Source organism: Rhincodon typus, chromosome 8 (assembly GCF_021869965.1).
Source record: "Rhincodon typus isolate 14 chromosome 8, sRhiTyp1.1, whole genome shotgun sequence".
Taxonomy (NCBI): domain Eukaryota; kingdom Metazoa; phylum Chordata; class Chondrichthyes; order Orectolobiformes; family Rhincodontidae; genus Rhincodon; species Rhincodon typus.
The window spans coordinates 36,860,452-36,886,347 of NC_063339.1; the positions used below are offsets into that span (position 1 = coordinate 36,860,452).

Sequence of the window (25,896 nt, forward strand, 5' to 3'; positions counted from 1 at the left end):
TAGCCTCTAACTGTGAGCAGTTAAGACCTCAGTAGCCAAAATCGATGTGACAGGTTTATATTGGAAGCAAATGCCATCAAGAACCTACATCTCTATGAATGAAGCACATGCTCCAGGCTTTAAGGTGACAAAGGATCATATGACTGTGCTGCTGGGAGCCAATGCCAGTGGACACTTAAAGCTTAAGTCTGTGGTGGTGTATCACTCCACCAACCCACGAGCCTTGAAAGGTTACCTTAAGTCTACTCCAGGCATCTAGTTTAGGTCAAACAAAAGAGGTTGGATGATGGGGCAAATTTTTTCTTACCTTATTGTTGATGTTTTGGAAGACGTTTTTAGAGAGTATTGCAGGAAAAAAAAATTGGATTTCAAGATTCTCCTCAGCCTCATCCAAGCCATCCTCCCACCATTGGTGAGCTTTCTGAAAAATCAAAGTGCTATTTCTGCCCCCAAACACAACCTCTCTCCTTTAACCACAGGTCCTAGGAGATTACAGTGCTCATGCATGGTGAGTATGGAAGGGGTCGTCATGATGCTTGAATGAATGGGACAGATTTGATCAACATTCAAGGCTATGGGTCAAGTGCTGGAAAATGGGACTGATGTAGATTTAGAGTAGTTTTTGTTGCAGAACCAAAGGGCCTCTTCACATAGTACTGTATGACTCTATTAACAGTCTTTTCAACCTTCTGAATGAATGCATGTTTTTTTTAAATCCCCAATTTCAGTTCCCCAGCAAGATTGCTTTTTCAAAAAGAGACATTAATCACCACACAGTGGGCTGAAATTGCATGAGTAAAATCAAAACTGATACTCTTAAAGGATTTATATTCACCTCCACTAGCCTAACGGTGAAACAGTCAAGCTGCTGGCAACAGTTAGAAAACTTCTTATTTCTTACCTACTTGTATGTAATGAGCTTCAGAACTAATAAGAATAGTAAACAGTTTAGTGAAATTTCTCTTCTGTCCTCTAAACAGATCCAACAACAATAAAAATTACTGGGAAAGGTTTTGAAATTCAAATACAAAAGCAATTTAGAGAACATTCTGCATAATTTAGTACATCCATTTATTGAAAACATGATTCCCATTTGATTTGATTTAGATAAAATAATTGGTGTAATTATTCTTTGATGAGTCATATTATAACAGGAGGAAATTAAGATAGGACAGTCCAAGTTCCTAAAGGCAAAGGAAATTATTTAGTTTTCTTCATGGTTTCAACAATGCCAGTCATGAAGGACGAGCTTTGTTCTCTAGCCAATCATCTTAGCCTTTGCAGAGTTAAAAATACTAAAAAAAAAGTCGTCAGGAGTTTAAGCAATCACAGGAAAGAAACAGAATATTCCAATTTCATCCAATTCTGGTCATTAGTTCAAAGTAATCTTGTGAAGAGAAAGTACAAGAGGCATGTGTATAAATAGTGCCTAGTATGTGAATGCAGAAAGTTGAATAATTATATTACATTAGAGTAATGTTTTATGCAACTACTATCTCACTGAGCATTCAACATAGAGGGATCATACTTTGACCTTTCAATCTTCATAATTAAGAGATATGCCATTAATATATTTACTCACTAAGCCAACAACAAAACTATGTATCACAGTCTTGTATTTAGCAATACATTTATTAACTGAGATTACATTGTAATGTATGTAATTTAAATTGCCATAAGCAGAGATGAGAAATATTAGTTGAGACATTTGCCACAGCCCTCTATTCAAGCAACTTGACATCTTTTGAATAAATTATGCAACAGAACTCTCACTCCCTATGAACTGCAGCAGCTCCAACATGGAAATAATTACCAGGTGAGAATAAACCAATAAGGGACAGGGAAGGTCATGGCAAGAGCACAAAGGAGCAGGGGAGGGTGGTGATACAGCATGAATTATTAAAAGTTCCAAATAAATTTGACAATATGAGTAACAAAAGAGCATCATTTACATGTAATGACCAATTCTGCTTGGTAATACCAAACATCTTCATCGGTGACAAATATGGTCTAATGCTGCAGTCACACTACACTATACTTGCTCTTAGTATGGCACTTCTCCACTTTTAAATCGCTCATTTCATTCACAATGAAGACGGTTTAAGGGTACTGTGGTTATCATAGGGATATAAACAGACACTTTTGGTTCTTTATGAAATGGTTGCTGACCATTTTTCAGCTAAAACATATATACACAAGCAAACTTTAATTCAAGTGATGTTAACACATTCTGTTTAGAAAACTAATTCTATAATTAGCAAGAAGTTCCACTAATAATTTAGCAATAAGTATGCTAATTTACAAAATAAATATAAGCTATCCTTACCATAAAAACAATACAAGTTTTTTTTTAAACCAGAAATATAGACCACAAATGGCAAAAAAATTGTGACAAACAAAACTGTTACCATTACAGAGTTAAAGATACCAGATTATTTTTCTGGGTCCAGTATGAATTAAAGATAGGGAGAAGGCAGTCAGGTTAAATGTAGAATTGTTCAGTTCAGTAGTGGGTATCCTTCTAGTTGTGCTCACTTCATTTTAAGGTTCTTTTCTGAATGTCTCATAAGGTATTTGGATAGCTGAAGTTATTCTACGACAGAATGAAGTATTGTTGGAGGAATACCTGCATAAATACTGATCTAAACTATAATGAGAACTTGTTTACAAAATCAATTAAATACTATAAAAAAATGGCAGGAAGTCAACTCACAGAAAAGTATAGATAACAAAAACATCAAATACAAACCATGCAAAATTAAAACAAAACCAAGCACGACCATAATTAAAAGCAAGTCTTTTGTAAGACTGTATTGCCTTATTGTAAAGCTGCTAAACAAAGTAGTCTAGAAGTAGGATTGCAGTAGTCAAGCCAATGTTTGTTTTCCACTTCAATTTAGTAAAATAAATCAAACACATTACTAATAACTTTACTGATAACCAAATAATTTTGTTAATAAGTAGCATGCTAACACACATGTAATAAAGTAAGAAACTACCATTCCCAGGCAAAACAAACCTTTCCGCACCATTTAGCTATTTGACAGGAATCGAATTAAGGCAAGTTTCCTCATATGAAAATAGCAGTTCAAAATTCTAATTTCACATCAATTTTACACTTTTTAGCACACTTCTCATTTTACATTACATCAGTACTTGATAAAATACATTTAAAAGATAACACTATTAGCAAAATTTGCTTAGCAATAAACAAGAAGCCATTACATTTTTTTCCCAGTGCTGGGGAGACAAAGGTACAAAAGTCAAGACAATAGATTTGATCAGATTGCATTAACTTTTTTTTTTATATTTGAGGTCTGCCTGTGTGGATGTCATGCAAGGAAAAGACTGGGCTCAGTCTTAAGACATTTCACTAGTGTCTGTCGATATATACTGCCTAAACTTGCATGAGCTTTAGACTATTGGATAATGCACCAGTGGGCTTCCAATATCCTTGACCTGCACCTCGACTATTAAGGAAGTAGGAAAAGAAAAATTAGTTGAAGGAAGGCACTTTTGATTATCTCAGAACTTGAACTTACAGCCCTTGGTAATTCAGCAGATGGTTTTCAAATTTTCCAATTGTATAAGCTGTGTTGAGAAGTAAAAACTTTCAGAAAAAGAAGTCTAAGAAATAGTATTACCAGATTAGTCACTTGCCACTATGAAACACATTTAAAGTAAAATCTATTTAACCCATTTAGGGAATCAGAAGAAATATCAAATTTGGTAGACTTAATCACAGCTATATCAGTATTATTGCATTCTCAAAGGGCCTCCTTTGAGAAATCAATAAAGCAAAAGTTTTTATTCAAAAAACATTTTTGTTCCTCACGTAATTGCATCACATGTTTAATTTGGTCGTTTTTAATGGCTGCTTTTATTGGACAAAATTAATATTGCCATGTTTTCAACAATATGATTTTGGCATTTACCTTGCAACTGAGTTGCTTCGCATATCATAACGTTATTAACAAACAAATCGAAAGTGATTCTTTCTACTAAAAAGGCAGAAGTTAGTTAAAAAAAATGCAAATTCAATTATTTTCCTCTACTGTCTTTCATTTACACTAGTCCCAAATTCAAATAACTGCCTCAGTGTGGCGGGTGAGTAAGATGAATTTGCATTATATAGAACTTTATAAAAACAGGTAACTCAGTCCAATAGGTCAGCTTCAGAGTTTATGAACCAGATGAATCTCCTGACACCTCATTTCATCCCACCCTATAAACTGGTTGGGGGATCCCAAACAACTATGATGCAGCAACTCGTAAGGAAATTAATATGTACACATGCTATGCTTATACGGGTTCTCTAAATCCAACACTAATCTCGTCATGCCCTGGCTTGATGGTAATGGCAGAGAATGGGATAAGCTACGCCCATGGTTACAGATTATGAGGCAATACAATTCTGCTACAACTGATAGTCAACACTATCGCACGAATGATAAGTTTTCAGCTGGAAGATCTGTTCTAAATCTCTGCCATTCAGCCTAGTAGCAATTTTATGCAACAAAAAGAGTGCTTTCACTGTGAAGAGAAGGATTCATTTCCACAATGATTACTATATTTCTTACTGAACAACACTAGCTGCAATTAAAAAAAAACACATGGTTGGCTGTAAGGTGCTTTGGGACAGTGAGGACATGAAAGGCATTACTTAAGTGCAAATCTTCATTTTCCTTACTAATAATGGAACCGCAACTGTCACATTTAATGTACAATTATTAAATTTTCATAGCAACCTATACAATAGACATAGCTCTATGTCACAGTCAAAAAGCAGAACTAGATATGCTAGATTAATAATTACCCAGAATTCTTTGGCTCATTATCTCGAGGACTTCCACCTTTCAGCTTTCTCACTAGTTTTTCACTACTACGTCTGATGGAGGCACGCAGTTTGCTGAAGGAGCCACTCCGCTTCAAAGATCCAGTTCCATCCTTTAATCCAAAACGATATGAAATAAATCAATTTGATCAGCAAAACATTTGCAGTAAGACTCAATGCTACTGAACAATGAACCATAACAAGAACAAATGTTCTTTAATAAAGCTACTAATAAGTTCCATGTTCCTCTTTCATGAAACAGAAAAGAGCCCAGCCAACTACCAATTTTCATACAATTCACTGCATGCCCACTATATCTTTTAGCTCCAAAATTCAACTATGAAGATTTTTAAAATTACTACACCATATAAAATCATTTTCCAATTTAAAAAACCTATTCAAGGATCCCAATTATTGAATTAAATCAGTTATCTACAATAGATATTCTGATCCGAGGACGTATATCTATTCTTCGCTCCAGGAATGCTGCCTTATCTAAGAAGTACATGCAGCATGCTTTATTCTAAATCTGACCTGCATAATGAACTGTATTATAATAATTTTCAACAGGGATAATTACAGGTTAATCAACTATTGCTAATCAATAAATTATAATGGTCAATATAATCTGCATTGTTCATACATCTTTCACTCATTAATTAAGGATCCAATATCATTTATTTTTTATCAACATGTTTGACATAATGAATATAAACTGTCTGATAACTTAGCTTATTGCCTTTTTGATAAGCCATGAAAAATGATATTAATTGGTTTTAAATATCCCCGAAATTAAATAATTAACCAATTTAAAATACTTTGATCAAAAAATCTCGAAATTCAAGTTTGCCAAATTTTCTCAAACAAAGCAACTAAATTATCTTCCTAATGCAGGTTAATACCTGTACACCTCACATGATACATTTAGTGGTTGTCATTACATATTTCAAATTCTAGCTAAAATGAATTACTGTGCACTTTGGACAAAGTAAAATCTCAAGAAAAGTTAGAACTGAGTATTATCCGGATGCAGGGTTTAATTACTTCTCTAGACTCTTCATGCTGTCAATATTGTATAGTTACAAAACAATGTGTTCCTTTAAATTGCTTTCTTTCTCCCTTCCTAAACATACCTACTTTTGCTGAAGTTCCATATGCACCAAGATCTCTGAAACTTCACCTGACTGGCCACTTATTAGGCATCAACTTGGGAAAAACTGTTGATGAACTATTTGCTTGTAGAACATCATTACTGAGCGAGTTCAAGCCAATTATTTTTCCAGAAGGGGTCAATGAACAGCAATCCGATTTTATTCACCTCCCTAGACCAGGGCATCAAGGCCAAGTACTTCAAGTAGGTCAAGTTTGGGTTTACTTTATTTGACATAGACCAAGAATCAAACCTGGATCAATAGTTTGTACACTTCAGTGTCACAGTGGGTGCAAACTCTAATGATCAAGAAATACGTACTTGGGGTTGCCCTCTCTACACTGCAATTTCTTTCTCCCCACTTACCCTAGCTGCTTAATAGAAACTCCCTAGACACCAAATTCAAGGTCTCTACAGGAGACACCTATAAAAGAGAAGATTGAGGAGCGGTTGTAGACTCTGTCCTTTTTGGAATTCAGGAGGATGTGGGGGATCTCATTGAAACTTACAGAACACAGAGAGGCCCCGACAGATTGGACGTGAAGACGATGTTTCCACTAATAGGAGACTAGGACCTGAAAGCAACAGCCTCTGAGTGAAGGGATGACCTTTTAGAGCTGAGATGAGGAGGAATTCAGCCAGAGAGTGGTGAATCTCTGGAACTCACTGCCGCAGAAGGATGCGGTGGCCAAGTCAGTGAGTATCTTTCAGACAGAGATAGATAGGTCTTGATTAGTGAGGGGATCAAGGGGTCCAGGGACAAGGCAGGAGAATAGCGTTGAGAAACATGTCAGTCATGATTGAATAGCACAGCAGACTCGATGGGCCGAATGACTCAATTCTGCTCCTATATCTTACAGTCTAAGCCAAATGCAAATCTATTTTAAGATTTTCTCTAATGTTTTCAAGATACAAAATGTTATCAATGATTACGGTGTGACATTTACATATGCATCACTACTTGGAAGAACAGTTCTTTCAAGTTTATTATGGCTTTACCCATCTCTTATTTGAATGTCAAATACATTAAGAGTGCCATACACACTTCTCATTTACTAATTACAAAATATAAAAGCTTTGCAGAAAGTTAAGAGATTTACAAGGACGATAAATCCTGAACTGAGAGGTCAGAACCATTTGAACATTTTTCCCTAGAAAGAGAACATTAAAAGCTAGCCTAATCATAGACAGATTTGATAAATTAGATGTAGAGAAGATGATACTACTCGTGAAGTCAGTATAAATAAGGCTGTCACTAACAAAGCCAATAAAGAAATGAAGAAAACTGTATTTAGTCAGTGGTTAGAATGTGAACCCGATCAATGCAATAAGTAAAAACAAAGGTTCGGATAAACTCAGCAGATATGGCAGAATCTATGGAGAAAGAAACCAAAGTTAATGTTGAGAGTCCAGGTCTTTCTGCTTTTGTTTCAGATCTACAACATCCGCAACATTTTTGTTTTTATTATATGGAGTAGTTGTGCTGAAAATCATTGCTGCATTTAAGGGGATGCTGGTTAAGTACATGAACAAGTGTAGAATAGAGAGTAGAATAGAGAACAGAATAGAGGACATGTTGATACGGTGTGATGAAAGAAGGTGGGATCAACTGAAGGTCTGTTTCTATGCTATAGGTGCTACTTAATATTGCTTTTAAAAGAAGGCCAAACAGTTTTTCATCAAGGGGAAAAAAAAGCAAATTTTCCTTCTTAGAAATCATTTGTGAATTATACAACATAAAGTTAAAATTATCTTGAAGTTTATCTTTTCTTCTATTTTCTCTCCTAACATTTTAAACCGTGGAATAAAATTGTTGTTCATCCGTCAAAATGTGAATGCTAATATACTATAACCCTTAAAAATCTTAGTGGCATAGAAAAATAAAATCTTTCAGCTGTGTTTAAATGTGTTAAAAACCTTCACACATCTTGAATGATGCTCATTATATTATAAAACCCAACACATTTACTTCTATTTAGTTAGGAAATAGAGATAGAAAAAAAACTGAACTTAATTTTTCTACCTATTATTCAGTGAAAACTTTAATAAAACACAAGTCTGCTTAGTCAATAATGGTTAAGACTGATTAATAGTTATACCCAGCTAGGATGTCCTATGTTGTAGGGAAGAAGAATGCCTTACGATTATGCTGTCAAATTTATAATGATCTATTTAGCAAATCCTGGAGTTCTAGAATGCTATGTGCAGGGTAAACTGAAGAAGTAAGCAGACCAGAGTCAAAGACAAATTAGTGAGACATTGAGCTAGTTTATTAAGAGCTAGAAACAAAGACAATCACACATACCACTAGACAGTCGAGAAACCAGCACAGATCAGTTAACTAACGCACCACTTTAAACATGAATTCCACCCAGAATAAAAACATTTTAACAACATTCTTAAAAGACCTCTAGATAGGCAGTAAGTTAATGTATTGAAGACAAAGAACATGCCTTTTTTTTTAATAGATTCTGGCTGTATATCATGCCGTACTACTTAATCAGTATTTTTCCCCATTTGAGAGTAACCATTATTGGTCCTTTTAAGGATAAAGCATTAGAAAATCTACCTTGCAATTATATAACAGAGATGCCAAGCCATAAAATGCTCAAATGGTGCTCGCTTATGCCTGAATTTACTAATATGACTGTAATAAAATTAGAACTCCTCAGTTTTAAATAAGTGTTTTAATTTTAAAAGTGTGGGTCTCCTATGATTTATAACCTGCTGGCATTTCTGTTAATGCAAAAATCAGTCAATTGTGGAAATGAATACAGTTTTAAACAGACATGTCAAGGCTACACGTATACAATAAACTACAAGAATTATCATAGAATTACAACGGCCTTGAAACAGTTCTCAATAAACAAAGTATAGTGTAGACAAAGTTACAGATTGCAATAATGCACAGAAGTTAAGCCTCAAGACGGTGCATGCCCTTCATGCCGGGAACATATTAGTATCACAAAGAGCAGCTATGCCTGGCAGACAAAAAAAAGAGGAGAAGCAAGTCAAAACTGTTGCAAAAGCTTCAACAGTTTCAATTGTTTAAGGAAATTACACAAACAGTATTTCTAGGTCAAATGAAGATCACACATGCTGCTCATCATTTACTATTCCAACACATGATTAAATCTGTGAATAACTAAACTCATCTGTTGGATGTACTGGTGTTATTATGCTGCCCTTAAAAGTGGACAGGAGGACCGGTGGCAAAAGCTAGCAAGAAGAGGTTCAGAAAGCAAGCAGAGACAACATGAATGGATAGCAATTGGAATGGAAAAAAGTGATAGAGGAATAAAACAGGAAAGCATGCACTCGTAAGGTACCTTTCTGCTCTGACAAGGAGCATTGCAGTTAATTTATTCTTCAAGTGTAGTCACTGTTGTAAAGTAGAAAATGCAGCAAGACACCTCAAACAGTAATGTGATAATAACCAGATAATCTATTTTAGTGAGGTTCATTTAAAAATAAATACTGGTGAGGGCATTTACCAAAGTTTTTTCTGCTGTCCTGAGAAATAGTACCAAAATAATGCTGTGAAACATTTTACACCCACAAGAGGAAGGGTTATTGAGAAAGGCCACAAGATTCATTCTGAATGTGAAGCATCTTAGTTATCAGGATAGCAAAAGAAACTGGCACTCTATATGCTAGAGAAACACTGACTCAAGTGATTTGATCAAAGCTGATCAGGTAATGAAAGGAATAGACTAAGTTTCTGTAGCTTCTATAATAAGGGAGTATCAAGACATGCATGGCCAGATTGATATTAGATGTCAAGACCTGAATAGTTTCATATACAGCATTGGATCTTTGGAATTGGCTGCCAGCTCATGAAAAGTCAATTTGCCGAAGTCCTTCAGGCAAGGAGTAGATCAGCTTCTGATTTTAGGCAATCTCTGCCTCAAATTGTATGTATTATATAGCAATGATCCAGGCCAAAGTGGTCTCCTCAACTAGTTTTGATGATCTAAAAGAATTGGACAAAACATTTTCATTCTTTCCCCTAACTGGTCTGCATTTTTCCAATGGACTGGGTTTGTCTCAGATAGGTAGGGAGTAATGTATGAGGTACTGTTATTGCCAGGGACATGGTGGATGGACCAATCGAGATTTCCTGTCTATCAGTGAGAAGGGGCAGGGAGGGGGAGGCAGAGAGTGGAGAGATGTTGGGGGAAGGGGGGAGATTGGGAAAGGGTGGAGAAGAGGAAAGGGAGCCAAGAGGAGGGGTAAGAACAGGAGGAAGGAGGGAGGGGTTCAAAAGGGGAGGAAGTGGGTGGAAGAGATGGTGGGTAGAGAGGGCAGAGGAAAAAAGCTGTCACAGTTGTTGACTTAACAATTATTGTATACACACTGTTATACATACATAAATATACTCTGATATGTGGATGTATTTGGGTGGATCTTCAAACAATGTTTAGTAATGCTTATCAAATGATAATAGAAGAGAATGGTCAGAAGCTTCAGGTAAGCAATGAAGCAAGCACATTTGTTGCTGATCTCACACAAATACAACTAGGATTCGGCAATTAGTCCCTTGAGGATGCTCAACCATTCAATAAAGTCATAGCTGATCTCAGCTCGACATTCCTTTCAGCTCCCGTAACTCTTTGCCGATCAAAAACCTAACTAACTAACTAAGCCTTAAATATATTCAAAGTCCCAGCTTCCACTGTTCTCTGGGGAAGAGAGTTCACAGGAAGAAAAAGCTATTCAGTCTTTTTAATTTTTATTTTTAAACTATGTCCACACTATCCAGACATTCCCATAAGGGGTAACATTCTCTCAGCAATATCCTGTCAAGTCCACTAAGGATCTTGTATTCAAAAGAATGAGAAATGATCTTTTGAAACTTCAATAGTAAAGGTACAACCTGCTCGAATTTTCCTCATAAGAAAACCACTTCATCTCAGGAATCAGTTGAGTGATCAACTTCTCCAAAGTGCTTCTAATCCAGTTTTATTCCGTAATCAAGGAGGCCAAAACTGCACACAATACTTTAGATGCAGTCTAGCCAAGGCCCTGCACAGCTGCACAACACTTCCCTCCTTTCACAATCTATTCCCCATGCAATAATTATTGACAACCCATTGGCTTTTCTAATCCCTTGCTGCACCTCATACAAGCTTGTTGCGATGATTAGATCAAGACAGCCAAATCCCTTTGTACTATAAATATCTGCATTTCCCTCCATTTAAACTGTATCCTGCTTTTCTACAGTTTCAGCCAAAAAGGGCATTATACGTCATCTTTTTTCTTTGTCCTTTCACTTAATCTATCCATATCCCTCTGCAGACTGTGCCTCTTCTTGAAAATCTACTTTCCTACCTATTTGCAACATCAGCAAATTTAGTCACATAAATTTAGTCCTTTCATCCAAATCAATTATATTGCTTGTAAACTGTTGAAATCACAGCACTGATCATTATGAAAATCAACTAGTAACAACATCAAAGAAAGCCTCACAGAGATCACGTATTCTCTGGTGGGCACTTTAAGCTGTTGACGTAAAGCTATTTAAAGGAGATTCCCAGCACGGACTTGCTAATGTTATCAAACTGTCAAGTACATTAAAAATTCTGGCAGCAACTTAGGAAGTGAAAAGCACCAAAATCAATTCATTTTTAAAAATTTTACATGGATTAAAATTAAGATTGGCACATAATGACAGGGCAGATGAAGCTGAAATATTAACAAGCTGAGAACATTGTTTTCAAAGCTTTCAATTTAAAACTAGAGCATTCCACAAATGATTTTTGGTCCAGACATGTTCTTCAGCAATACCACTTAAAACAGTTACACCTGATTGGACATAGAAACTCAACAAAGTTGCACTAACAGCAATCACAGCAAAAAAGGGAAAGTTCTTGCCATATCAATTGATTTCACTGATTGCTGACTCGAATGTGGGGTGGGGCTGGAGTGGATGTGAATCCCATTGCAGAATCTCTAGCAGTGCAATGAGTGGGAGGTAACTAAAACTTCCATTATTTTGCTGAAAATGCAATATGGTAATTAATACTCTGTCGGTTCTCCCTTTCAAATCACCATGTCATGTGGGAGTATCTGACATGAATTTTTTGGAAGTATATAAATTGAGAGAAAGAACACAGGTAATTCCTACTAAATGTCTCAAACGTACAGAAAGAAACCTTGGTAAACGACAATCTTCCAAACCAAAAGTCAAAGAATAGTCAAGGAATAATCAAAGAATGCCTTAAAGAAAAACAATAGGGGCTAAGAAAGAAGGCAATAAACAGAAACCTTAAATTAGTTCTAAGTCAATGCTGTTTAAAAATATTCAAAATTGGTAGATTTAGCTACCATAGCAGAAAAGCTTTTGTTTGTTAAGAGATTAAACTACTAAGTTATTTGAAAAAAAAATTTATATTAGTATATCTACAATTCAAATATTCAATGCAATAACGGTGCACAATATTTAAAGCACACGACCAAACAACTCTTCAACACTGGAATAACAAGGCATAGAGCTGGATGAACACAGCAGACCAAGCAGCGTCAGAGGAGCAGGAAAGCCTGCTGTGTTCATCCAGCTCTACACCTTGTTATCTCAGATTCTCCAGCATCTGCAGTTCCTACTATCTCTTCAACACTGGAATCTGGGTTGATATTAAAAACTGATAGCATAAAAGCCAATATACTCTCAGTGTTTTTAATATCCTAAGTTAGTGAAACTTAACGAATATTAACTCATTAATCAAGGCTGCATGGATTTTCAGAATATCATTTAATGGTTACAGAAGGTAGGCATTCGGTTCACTGTGCGCCTGCCGACTTTCTGAAAGAGCAACTTGGGAGTTCCACTCCCTTATCTGTTAACTAAATCATCACATTTTTTTCTTCAAATAATTATTCAATATCCTTTCAATAGCAATGACTGAATTTGCTTCCACCACTTTTTCAGGCAATTGTTTGCAGATCGAAATCACCAAGTAGACAAAAATATTTCAAGTTGCATTTTTTCAGCACTCAATCACCTTAATTTTACGTCCTCTGGTTCTTAGTCAGTCAATTTGGAAAGTTGCTTCCCATCTACTCTGTCCAGACCCCTTAAGATTTGAACACTTCAAACAAATCTCCTCAACTCTTTTTTTAAGAAGTTTTATGGATAGGCTGGAGAAGCTGGGTCTCATCGCTGACAACATTCATTTTGCTTTTCTCCTCTGCCTGCATCTTGGGAACACAGGAGCAGGTATTGTCCAGTCAGCCCATTCAGCCTGCTCTTCCATTTAAAAAGAAATTAAATAGAAATTGGGAAATAGGAGCAAGAAGCCATTCACCCTTTGAGCCTGCTCCATCATTCAATATGGTCATGGCTATCATTCAACTTAGTACCCTGTTCTGTTTCTCTCCGTACCCTTTGATGCCTTTAGCCCAAGCACTATTTAACTTCTTTCTGAAAATCCTCAATGATTTGGCCTCATTACTTTCTGTCACAGAGAATTTCGCATGTTTACTACTCAATAGGATCATGGCTGATCATTTTAATGTTTTTCTCTCCCACATTATCTCCGTATCCCTTTACTTCATGTGTATTTAAAAATACGTGAATCTCGACTTTAAACATACTCAGTGACCGAGTTTCCACTGCCCTGTAGGGTAAAGAATTCCAAAGATCACAATTCTCTGTGTAGAAGTAATTCTACTCATTTTAGTCCAAAGTGGCCTTCCTCATATTCTGAGGTTACCTACCCTGTTCTATACTCCACCAACCAGTGGAAATATCTTACTTGCATCTAAACTGTCTATCCCTTTAAATATTTTCTAAGTTTCAATGAGATCACCTCTCGATCTTAGAAACTCTACTGAACACAGGCCCCACCTTTCCCATTCTCTCTTCATAGGACAGAATTGCCATCCTGGGAACAAACCTGGTGAACCTTTGTTACCCTCCCCTGTGGTAACAGTATCCTTCCTAAGGGGACAAAAACAGCACACAGTACACCACGAATGGTCTAACCAAGATTCTGTACAACTGAAGCAAGGCTTCACTACTCAGGTACTTGAATCCTCTTGCGATAAAGACCAACATAGTCATCCTAACTGTCTACACATTAGCCTTCAAATGACTTATTGACATAAACATGCACAGCCCTCTGTACATCCACACATTTCCTACCATCCAAGAAATAGGCTGCACATCTGTTCTTCTATTCAAAGTGAATAAACTTATACTTTTATTCTGTGAAGTAAATGTTTGTACTAAATGCTTTTCTCCAAAAGTAATCTCTGCAGAAAAGGTTTATTTATTCTTTATGTGCACGTGTGCGTGTGTGCCTGCGCGTGTGCTTATCTAGATGATGCATACTTATACGTTCACATTTCAACTATGTTAATCAACTTTGCATCTTTGTCAACTAAGTCTTGTTTTCATAATAAATCAATAATTTTGTTATTTATTAAAAGAAATCTGATTGATGGACCTTTTTATTCTGAATCTACTACTTTATAAAGTATATAATTGACCATATTAGAAACACTTTTAAATATGTGACCAGTGGAGCAGTGGGAACAGACATGGAGACTGCACTCCTCCAACCTTGGTTGTACTGGTGTCAACTCCTGGTAAGTGCCATATCATCAAATTTTCTATGCAGAAATTAGTATTGATTGACATAATTTTGACTTAATAAGCATTAAAATTCATACTTGAGCACTTGAGGTATGGAGGGAAGTATACATGTGAGAACAAGAGTGAGGCGAAGCAGATGATCTTACATCTTGTACAGCACTGTCTGTGTGTGACGGTCAACTTAAAACATTAGGATTATATTTTAATATCATTGTATAGAAATGATTTTTTCACAGAAAAACACTGTAAACCTCTTTCTTGCTGTGCTTCCTCTAATCGTTCCTATATAATTTAAGATTTTTCATTCAACTTTATCCTAATTTATCATATCACCGTAATAAATTAAATATGTTGAACGTTAACAGTTTATCTTTTTTTTCTATGTGTTGTGAAGAATGTCAGCACAAATCAGTATTAAATGAGCAAATGAAAATTTACGAATTATACTGTAAATCACAGATTTAAAGTAAATGCAAATAATCAGAATAAAACTTTAAAAATGCACAAATTAACTTTGAATATGTTCATTCTTTTAAAGAGAACATGTGATTGTACAAGAAATTTTTAATAATTTTGCCAATTCTTCTGGATAAGCTTTTAAAGAAAATAGTAAAATAGCACAAAAATTAAATTGTGTAATTCAGATATTGACATAGCTACACTTAAGACAATGTAGACTTTTCTGGCATTTAAATCCTAAGTGAAACCAACAAGTTTTAAAACAAAAGCCTGGAGACAGAGGTGAAAATGAATTAAACCTTCAGAAGTTATGAACAGCATTAGTCAATGAGATAATTTTAGACTCGGTGGATTAAAACAATCAATCTTATGATGAAATTTTTTTTAACAACCAAATTGTTAGCGAAGAAATGACCCAGAAATAGTGTTAGCAATTACGTACACTTTAAAAAACAGAAGCGTGCACGCAAAATATTACTTACAGACCTTGTACTAACACAAAAAGATTAGACCAATGATACATTTGAAAATGTGAGCGTGTGGAATACAAGAGTAATAGAGAGATGTACAATACACAGTACCAACATAAACTACATAATTTATAAAAAGGTAAACCTCTAGTTCCTGGATATCTTCATGGAATTGAAAAGAAAGACTCTGATTAGCCAAAATACATTTCTAACTGGTTTTCATGAAACTAAGTTTCTAGGAAAAAGTATTATTCTAACCATCACAGGCTCAGATGGAACACCTATCAAAAGCAGATGCAAAATGCAACAGCTGATAATGAAATTGGCTGATTAAAATATTTCCCAATTCTGCAAAGTAAACTCAATTATAATTTCAAGTGCATTCGCCACATTTAGTTTATTCTTTTCCAAAAACAAAATTGCGCATGTGAATTTTGTCATGCAAGGAATATTATAAGCTGTAACTAGCAACAATAAGTGGGATGTTCAATTTTATGAAATACAATACGATATCCTTTTATTGTCACGTGGCAAGTAACGTGATGAAAAATGTTTAAAATAGAAAATGTTTAAAATGAAAAATAAATAGAAATCCTAGCTACCAGAACTTTCATGATGCACACCACCTCTTGGCATTTCAATTTTATATTCCTCTAAAATATGTAATCCTAGTCAAAGGTAATTCCTTTCTCAATCATAAGATTACATACAACTGTCAGCAGAAAAACCAAAACAGCATTTATGCATACAGTATCAAAAAAGAGCTTATAAACGTAGTATTACTTTAAATGTTTTTCAAGCAAAAAAAACGAGCTTTCATTGTCATGAATTTCAAGCAATAAGTCATTCGATAATGCTTAGAATTTTGTGGCATTTTTACATTATTACCATACAAGCACAGGAATACCTAAAGCAACAATGCATTGTTAAAACAAATTGGATAATCAGACGGCATTTTCTCATGTTACACCTCAATTTTAAGGGAACGAAGACTTTCAAAGTTCATTAAGCATTTTTCTCCCCATTTCTTAAACACACATGTTCTCTAAAAGATCAGCCAAGAGCGTGGCCAACCATGACAGCACTTGTGCTTGCCAACCTGTGTTCTTTCTTTCCTCCTTGTTCTTAAGATTCTGTACCTAGGTATTTGTACCTAACACAGCACCTTGTGTGGCATCATTATACATTTTTCACTGTACTCCTGTAATTTTTGTACACAAGTACACGTGACAATAAAATCAAATCAAATCTGCTCTGTACTCGGCTAAAAAGATGATTCCAGAACTTAGTTACAGAAGACTTCTCCAATGTATTCTGCAGGCCATTGGATCAAAGATGGCACCTCAGAACTCTCAATTTAGAGAAGTGCATAGTAATTCATTACTCAAGTTAATCTATTCTATTTTTGCATTGGTATAACAAAATATAAAGGGTAGATCAAAAATGAATTAGAAAATTAATTAAATAAATTCAATCTTAAAACTTTGTATAACAGAAATATTTCAGAAAATAAAAGCAGAAGTTGCTGGAAAAGCTCAGCAGGTCTGGAAGCATCTGGGAAGAAAAAAAAAATCAGAGTTAACGTTTTGAGTCCAGTGACACTTCCGCAGAATGGACCCAAAATGTTGACTGATTTTTTTCTTCACAGATGCTGCCAGACCTATTCAGTTTTTCCAGCAACTTCTGTGTTTGTTCCTGATTTACAGCATGCACAGTTCTTTTGGTTTTTATATATGAGGAAATTGCTGTCTTGGTGTATAAATGAAACGTGATTTAAATTGGTGATTAACATTGATTACAATTTGCAGATCTTAACAAATTGATTTTACGGCAGAGACCTTTAATGTGAAAGATCTTGATGCAAGAAGTCACTGAGGTGAAGTTAAGTTCAACTCCAATAGTTTAAACTAAAATAAACTTCAAGCGAAATCCATATTCTAACATTTCATTTCCTCAGTAAGCAGGTGTGTAGCTCATGGTGTTATGCAAAGATTGCTTAGGAATAAAATAAATTGCAATCATAAGTCTATTTACAGATATTAGATTAATTTTAATCTGCAAAAGTCATTTTGAAAAAAAAGAGAACCCTGTTCCTTGTTCAATTGTTTCTATATATGTACCCTGCATTACTTAATCGTAAGAACTAAATATTAATATTTCAATCTAACTACTAAAATCTGATGGTGTAAATTTCAAGGAAAACATGTAAGCTTTTTTACTAAGGTACTAGGAACTGCAGATCTGTGGATTGTGTACTGTACTTACCCCATTCCATTCTACGCCCATACTCACTTCTTCACCTCCATCAGGACCACTCTCATATTTTACCACATCAGCATTTAGACTTTCACGGCTTCTTCTTTTCTCTATGCTTTCAGGATCATTCAGCACTTCAGCTACTCTTTGTTTATGAATATTATCAAGACCCTGTGAACCAAAGGCATTCATTTTACTTGAACGGTTTCCATAATTCAAAAATGCAAACATACACTACGGAAATAAAAATATAAACTTTATTTAAAGGATGCCAGAAACTATTTCAGAGTGTGTTTACTTGAAACATAACATTGTTTGTTTTCACTGGGGAAAACAAACAAATAATCTCAAGAGTACATGGAACTTAAGTGCAATGACAATTCAAACAATATCCTTCTTCTTAAAGTTTATTGTTATAAAGAATAAGTAGATACGTTTTATTCTGATCTCAAACTGTTGTGCATTCAATTCACCATCTTGATATTTGCTAATGTCAGGCTAATATTAGTATGTCTTAAATTATTTAACATTTAGCTTTATGTACTTTGTCAGCACAAAATGTACAACAATGTGCTGCAAAAACCTCAACACCTTCACCACCATCCCTCCAAACTAATTCTGCCATCAATGCAATAAACATGAAAGGCATTGGCCAATTCCTCAAACTTACTTGTTTACGAGATCTCAGAGCTGCTTCTTCCAGTGTTTCAGCTGCTTCAAACTTGCCCTGACGTCTATAAAGTGCCCCAAGGTTCTTTAATGTAGTTGTTACTGTTGGACTGTTTGAAGAGATTGAAGTTAAAACAAAATCAACATTTTAAAACTAAAATAGTCACACATGGAGTGTCAAGTATCTTTAGGTATTTTGCCCTTTAAATTGATTGATACCCACAAAATCAGTGTTCTGCATTTCAACAGAAATTGCTGAAGAATTTAACTTCGATCACAGCTCAGAAACAGATCATATCCTCGTACCCAGTCCAATTCCATACTAATCTATCCAGATATAGTCAGAGAATAACCCGCAATGGCTTCTCTTCCACTGCCTATCTCCCAGGGACGTTTTCCTGGCAGCCTTTTTCTCACCTGTGTGCTTATCCTCAGCAACATCATCCGAAGATACATACACTAACACCACCAGCCCTAACTCACCACAACCAGTCTATTGTCTCTGATTTGTTATATTATTCGCTTGACATTTATTACTGTATGAGCAAGAATTTCCTACAATGAAATATTGTGAAAAAACTTAAGACAACATCCTCAGGGCTTCAAACTGTCAGGGTGGGGAGGGAAGGGGAGACAAAAAGAGGACAAGGGTTCAATTGAAGGAAAGTTTTAAAAAAATCAGAAAGGAAGAGAGCAGAGATGCAGAGCAGAGAGCGAGGGTGAACAATAATCAAAGTGCAACAGAAGGGACAAAAAGTACAAACTGAAATGTGCAGAGCAAATTAGATCCAGAATTAGGGGAAGCGATGACTTTGTGGCATTATCGCTAGACTATTAATCCAGAAACTTAGCTAATGTTCTGGGGACATAAGCTCGCATCCCACATTGGCAAATGGTGGGATTTTAATTCAATAATAAAACAAGACAAAATCTGGAATTAAGATTCGACCATGAAACCGTTGTCAATTGTCGGAAAAACCCAACTGGCACACTAATGTCCTTCAGGGAGGGAAAAGTGCCATCCTCACCTAGCCTACATATGGCTCCAGACCCACAGCAATGTGGTTGACTCTCAACCGCCCTCTCAAATGGCCTAGAAAGCCAAGTCTTGACAAAGTATGAAATAGGACAGTCCATTTGGAATTGACCTAGGTAAGGGCAGAAATAGCCATATCAACTCTCCGAAGTCCTATTTACTAAAATCTGGGGCCAGCACCAAAACACAGTCATACTCAAGGATTCATATCTTACAGACAACATCCCAGACACCCACCATTACTATCCCTGGACATGTCCTGTCCCACCAGCAGGACAGACCCAGCAGAGGTGCTGACACACTGGTGTGCAATCAGGACGAAATTGTCCTGGAAGTCCTCAACAACAATTCCAAACCCCATGAAGTCTCAGGGTTTCAGGTTAGAGATGGGCAAAGAAACCTCCTGCTGATTACCATGTACTGTCCTCCATCAATTGAGGAATCAGTACAACTCCATGTTGAACAACACTTGGAGGAAGCGCTGAGGTAGCAAGGGTGCAATTTGTACGCTGGGTGGGAGATTTCAATGTCCACCACGAAGAGTAGCTCGGCAACAGCACTACAGATCAAGCTGGTTGGATCCTAAAGGACATAGGTGCTAGACTGGGTCTGTGGCATGAGGTGAGGGACCAACAAGACGGAAGAACATATTTGACCTGATCCTTAATAACCCTTGCCGGCTGCAGATACATCTATCCATCACAGTATTGGTAAGAGTGACCACTGCCAAGTTATTGTAGGGATGAAGTCTCACCTTCACATTAAGAATACCCGCCATTGTGCTGTGTGGCACTTTCAGCTAAATGGGACAGATTTCGAACAGATCTCGAACAGATCTAGCAACTCAAAACTGGGCCTCTATGGAGGTGGTGTGGACCATCAACAGCAGCAGAATTGTACTCCAGTACTCCTGCAATCTGATCACCCAGCATATCCCGCAATCAACCAGTACCATCAAGCCAGGGACCAACCCTGGCTCAAAGCGCAGGAGGGCATGACAGGAGCATCACTAGGCACACCAATAGATGAGATGACAACCTGGTGAAGGTACCAAATAGGACTACTTGCATCCAAACAGCTTAAGCAGCAAGTGACAGACAAAACGAAGAGATCCCACAACCAACAGATCAAATTTAAGCCCTGCAGTCCTACCACACTCAGTTGTAAATGGTGGTGGACACCAATGGAGGAGGCTCCACAAATATCTGCATCCTTGATGATGGAAGCACCCAACTCTTCAGTGCAAAGGCAAGGCCGAGGCATCCTCAGCATTCTTTGGCAAGAAGTGCTGATGATCCAAAGCGGACTCCTTCAGTGGTCCCGATCATCACAGATGCCAGTCTTCAGCCAATTCAATCCATTCCATATGAAATCAAATGAGAGTTGGAGGCACTAGATATTGTAAAGTCTACAGGACTTGACAACATTCTGGCAATAGTCCCAACAACCTAAGCTCCAAAACTTGCCAGTTTCCTAGCCAAGCTCTTCAGTAATGTTGCAACAGGGGCATCTATCCGAAACGTGATAAATTGACCAGGTATTTCCTGTAGACAAAAGCAGACAAATCCAACTCAGCTAATTACTGCCACATTATTCTACTCTCAATCATCAGTAACATGATGGAAGATGTCATCAACAGTGCTTTCAAGCAGTACTTGCTCAGTGTTGCCAGTTTGGATTCTGCCAGGATCACTCAGTTCCTGACCTCATTACAGCCTTGGTGCAAACGTGGACAAAAGCACTGAATTCCAGAGGTGAGAATGACAGCCCTTGACATCAAGGTTGCATTCAACCAAGCGAAGCATCAAGACAATCAAGCAAAACTGAAATCAATGGATATCACAGGGAAAATTCTCCGCTGGTTGGAGTCATATCTGGTACGTAGGAAAATGGTTACAGTTGTTGGAGGTCAGTCATCTCAGCTCCAGGACATCTTTGTAGGAGTTCCTCAGGGTAATATCCCAGGCCCAACCATCTTCAGCTGCTTCATCAATGACCTTCCATCAACCATAAGGCGGTTGACATAAGTGGGGACATTCAGCACCATTCACAACTTCTCAGAAACACTCTGAAACAGTCATGTTCAAACACAATAAGATTTGGACAATATCACGGCTTGAGCTAACAAGTGGCAAGTACCATTTGAATTGAACTGAATCATTTATTGTCACGTGTATTCAATATAAAAATACAGTGAAAAGTGTGTACCTTTGCTGCATATACATGGCACCATTACATTAACTTAGAATAAGATAAGAAAAAAACATAACTTGAGAGTCCAACTTTCCTTTTCACATCCCCCACCAGAGTCCCGCTCCAGGCTTTCCAGCCATTGCCATTCCTTATATGCCATGCACCACACAAATTCCAGGAAATGACTATTTATAATAAAAGACAATTAACCACTTGCCCCTTGACATTCAATGGTATTATCATCATTGAATTTCCACACAATATCAATATCCTTGGGGTTACCATTGACCAGAAACTCAACTAGACTCACCACATAAACTCAGTGGCTACAACAGCAGATCAGAGGCTAGGAATACTGCAGCAAGTAACTAATTTCCTGACTCCCCAAAGTCACAAGTCAGAATATTCACCTGCCTGGATAAGTGCAGGTCCAACACTCAAGACATTTAACTCCATTCCGGACAAAGAAGCCCACTTGATCACATCCAAAAAGCATTCACTCCCTCCACAAGTGACACTCAAGTAGCACCAGTGTGTACTACCTACAAGATACACCGCAGAAATTCACCAAAAATCATTAGCCAGAATCTTCTAATTCCACAACCACTTCCAACTCGGAGAACAAGGGCAGTAGATACATGGTAATACCACCTGCAAGACCCCCCACAAGCCATTCACCATCCTGACTTGGAATATAATGTCGTTCCTTCCGTGTTGCTAAGTTAAAATCCTAAGAGCATTGAGGGTCAACCTACAGCACGTGGACTGCAGCAGTTTAACAAGGCAGCTCTCCACCATCTTCTCAATGGCAATTAGGGACAGAAAACAAATGCTGGCTGGTGAGCCAGCGACGCCCATGTCCCACAAGTGAATAATGAAATGTTACAATGGTTTGAAAAGCCAAAGCTTAAGGTTTGTTATCTGAATGTCTGCAGCATTTGTAACAAGATACTTGAGTTGATGGCACAAATAGAAAGAAATAAAGATGACTTAATGGCAATTGCAGAGACATGAATGCAGGATGATCAGGAGTAGGAACTTATGTTATTCAACATTCCGGAAAAATAGTTAATAAAAAAAAAAGGAGGTGGAGTAGCGTTACTAATTAAAGCAGGCATCAATGCAGTGGTGAGTAGTGATATAAGTATAATAGATTGAGATGTGGAATCATAGGACACCAAGTAAAAATCAGGAAATAATGGAGGCATGAAAGAAAGGCACTATAATTGTCATGGGTAATTTCAGTTTGCATAGGGGTAGGCAGAAACCCAGAAACCTAACTAATGTTCTGGGGACCGGGGTTTGAATCCCACCATGGCAGAAGGTGGAATTTGAATTCAAAAAGAGAATCTGGAATTAAGAATCTACTGATCACTATGTAATCATTGCCAATTGTCAGAAAAAGCCATGTGGTTCACTAATGTCCTTCAGGGGAGGAAATCTGCCACTCTCACCTGGTCTGGCCGACATGTGACTCCAGACTCACAGCAATGTTGGTTGACTCTGAACTACCCTCTAAAATGGCCTAGCAAGCCATTCAGATGTACCAATCGCTACAAAGTCTCAAAGAAATGAAACTGGATGGATCACCTGGCATTGACCTAGGCACCGGAAAAGACAACGGCAGAAACAGCCCCGTCAACCCTGCAAAGTCCTCCTCACTAACATCTGGGGGTTAGTGCCAAAATTGGGACAGCTGTCTCACAGACGAGTTAAGCAACAGCCTGACACAGACATACTCACAGAATCATACCTTACAGACAATGTCCCAGACACCACTATCACCATCCCTGGGTATGTCCTGTCCCACCGGCAGGACAGACCCAGCAGAGGTGTCGGCACAGTGGTATACAGTCAGGAGTGTGTTGCGCTAGGAGTCCTCAACATTGACTCCAGACCCCATGAAGTCTCATGGCTTCAGGTTAAACATGGGCAAGGAAACCTGCTGATTACCACAGACCGTCCTCCCTCAGCTGATGAATCAGTGCTCTTCAATGTTGAGCAACACTTAGAGGAAGCACGGAGGATGGCAAGGGCATAAAATGTACTCTGGGTGGGGGATTTCAATGTCCACCACCAACAGTCACTCAGCAGCAGTACTACTGATTGAGCTGGTAGGGTCCTGAAGGACAATGCTGCTAGACTGGATCTGCGGCAGGTGGTGAGGGAACCAACAAGAGGGAAAAACATACTTGAACTCATCCTTACTATTCTGCCAGCTGCAGTTGCATCTGTCTATGACAGTATCGGTAAGAGTGACCATTGCACGGTCCTTGCGGAGACGAAGTCCCGCCTTCACACTGAGAACAACCTCCATCGTGTTGTGTGGCACTATCACCATGCTAAATGGGACAGACTTCGCACAGATCGAGCAACTCAAGACTGGGCATCCATGAGGCGCTGTGGGGCATCACCAACAACAGAATTGCACTCCAGCACAATCTGTAACCTCATGGCCCAGCATATCCCCCACTCAACCATTACCATCAAGCCATCAGGGGATCGAACCTCGTTCAATGGAGAGTGCAGGAGGACATTTCAGGAGCAGTACCAGGCATACCTGAAGATGAGGTATCACCCTGGTGAAGCCACCAAGCAGGACTACTTGCATGCCAAACAGCAAAAGCAGCAAGTGATAAACAGAGCTAAGCAATCCCACAACCAATGGATCAGATCCAAGCTCTGCAGTCCTGCCACATCCAGTCGTGAATGGTGGTGGACAATTAAACAACTCACTGGAGGAGGCTCCACAAATATCCCCATCCTCAATGATTGAAGAGCCCAGCATATCAGTGCAAAAGATAAGGCCGAAGCATTCACATCAATCTTCAGCCAGAAGTGCCAAGTGGATGATCCATTTTGGCCTCCTCCAGTGGTCCCCAGCATTACAGATACCAGTCTTCAGGCAATTCAAATCACTCCATGTGATATCAAGAAACGTTTGGAAACACTGGATACTGCAAAGGCAATGGGCCCTGACAAGATTTCGGCAATAGTACTGAACACTTGTGCTCCAGAACTTGCCGCTCCCCTAGCAAAGCTGTTCCAGTACAGTTACAACACTGGTATCTACTGACAATGTGGAAAATTGCCCAAGTATGTCCTGTACACAAAAAGCAGGAAAAATCCAACCCGGCCAACTACTGCCCCATCAGTCTACTCTCGATCATCAGTAAAGTGATGGAAGGTATCATCAACAGTGCCATCAAGCAGCAGCTGCTCAGAAATAACTTGCTCAGTGACGCCCAGTTTGGGTTCCGCCAGGGCCACTTAGCTTCTGATCTCATTACAGCCTTGATTCAAACATGGACAAAAGAGCTGAATTCCAGAGGTGAGGTGAGAGTGACAGCTCTTGATATCAAGGCTGCATTCGACCGAGTGTGGCATCAAGGAGCCCTAGCACAACTGGAATCAATGGGTATCAGGGGGCAAACTCTCTGCTGGTTGGAGTCATATCTGACACATAGAAAGACAGTTGTGGTTGTTGGCGGTCAATCATCTCTGCAAGAGTACCTCAGGGTAGTGTCCTAGACCCAACCGTCTTCAGTTGCTTCATCAATGACCTTCCCTCCATAAGGTAAGAAGTGGGGACGTTCACCGATGATTGTACAATGCTCAGCACCATTTGTGACTCCTCAGATACTGAAGCAGTCCATGTTCACAAGCAACAAGATCTGGGCAATATCCAGGCTTGGACTGGCAAGTGGCAAGTGATATTCGCGTGACACAAATGCCAGGCTATGACCATCACCAATAAGAAACAATCTAACCACCGTCCCTTGACATTCAATGGTGTTACCATCATTGAATACCCCACTGTCAACATCCTGGGGGTTACCAGTGACCAGAAACTCAACTGGACTCACCAAATTAACACAGTAGCTACAACAGCAGGCCAGAAGCTAGGAATATTGTGGCGAGTAACTTCACCTCCTGACCCCTCAAAGCCTGTCTGCCATCTACAAGGCACAAGTCAGGAGTGTGATGGAATACTCCCCACTTGCCTGGATGAGTCCCCAACAACACTGAAGAAGCTCAACACTATCCAGTACAAAACAGCCTGCTTCATTGGCACTACATCCACAAGCATTCACTCCCTGCACCACTGACGCTCAGTAGCAGCAGTGTGTACTATCTACAAGATGCACCGCAAAAATTCATCAAAGAATCCTCAGACAACACCTTGCAAACCCACAACCACTTCCATCTAGAAGGACAAGGGCATTAGACATA

The 25,896-nt window shown here is 38.1% G+C and overlaps 1 protein-coding gene across 4 annotated transcripts in view; it reads right to left on the reverse strand.

Annotated features, from left to right (window-relative positions):
- The window catches only part of klc1a (kinesin light chain 1a), a 95,723-nt gene that overhangs the window by 12,487 nt on the left and 57,340 nt on the right, over positions 1-25,896 (reverse strand). For 3 of the 4 annotated variants that reach the window (XM_048599904.1, XM_020518765.2, XM_020518762.2), the window contains exons 12-14: positions 18,436-18,544; positions 17,775-17,936; positions 4,817-4,947 (exon numbers count right to left, since the gene is read on the reverse strand). In XM_048599904.1, the coding sequence (XP_048455861.1) occupies positions 4,817-4,947; positions 17,775-17,936; positions 18,436-18,544 (402 nt within the window). Of the gene's footprint in view, positions 1-4,816; positions 4,948-8,004; positions 8,966-17,774; positions 17,937-18,435; positions 18,545-25,896 lie in introns of those variants that run through there. The other variant, XM_048599906.1, reaches the window with a different exon arrangement.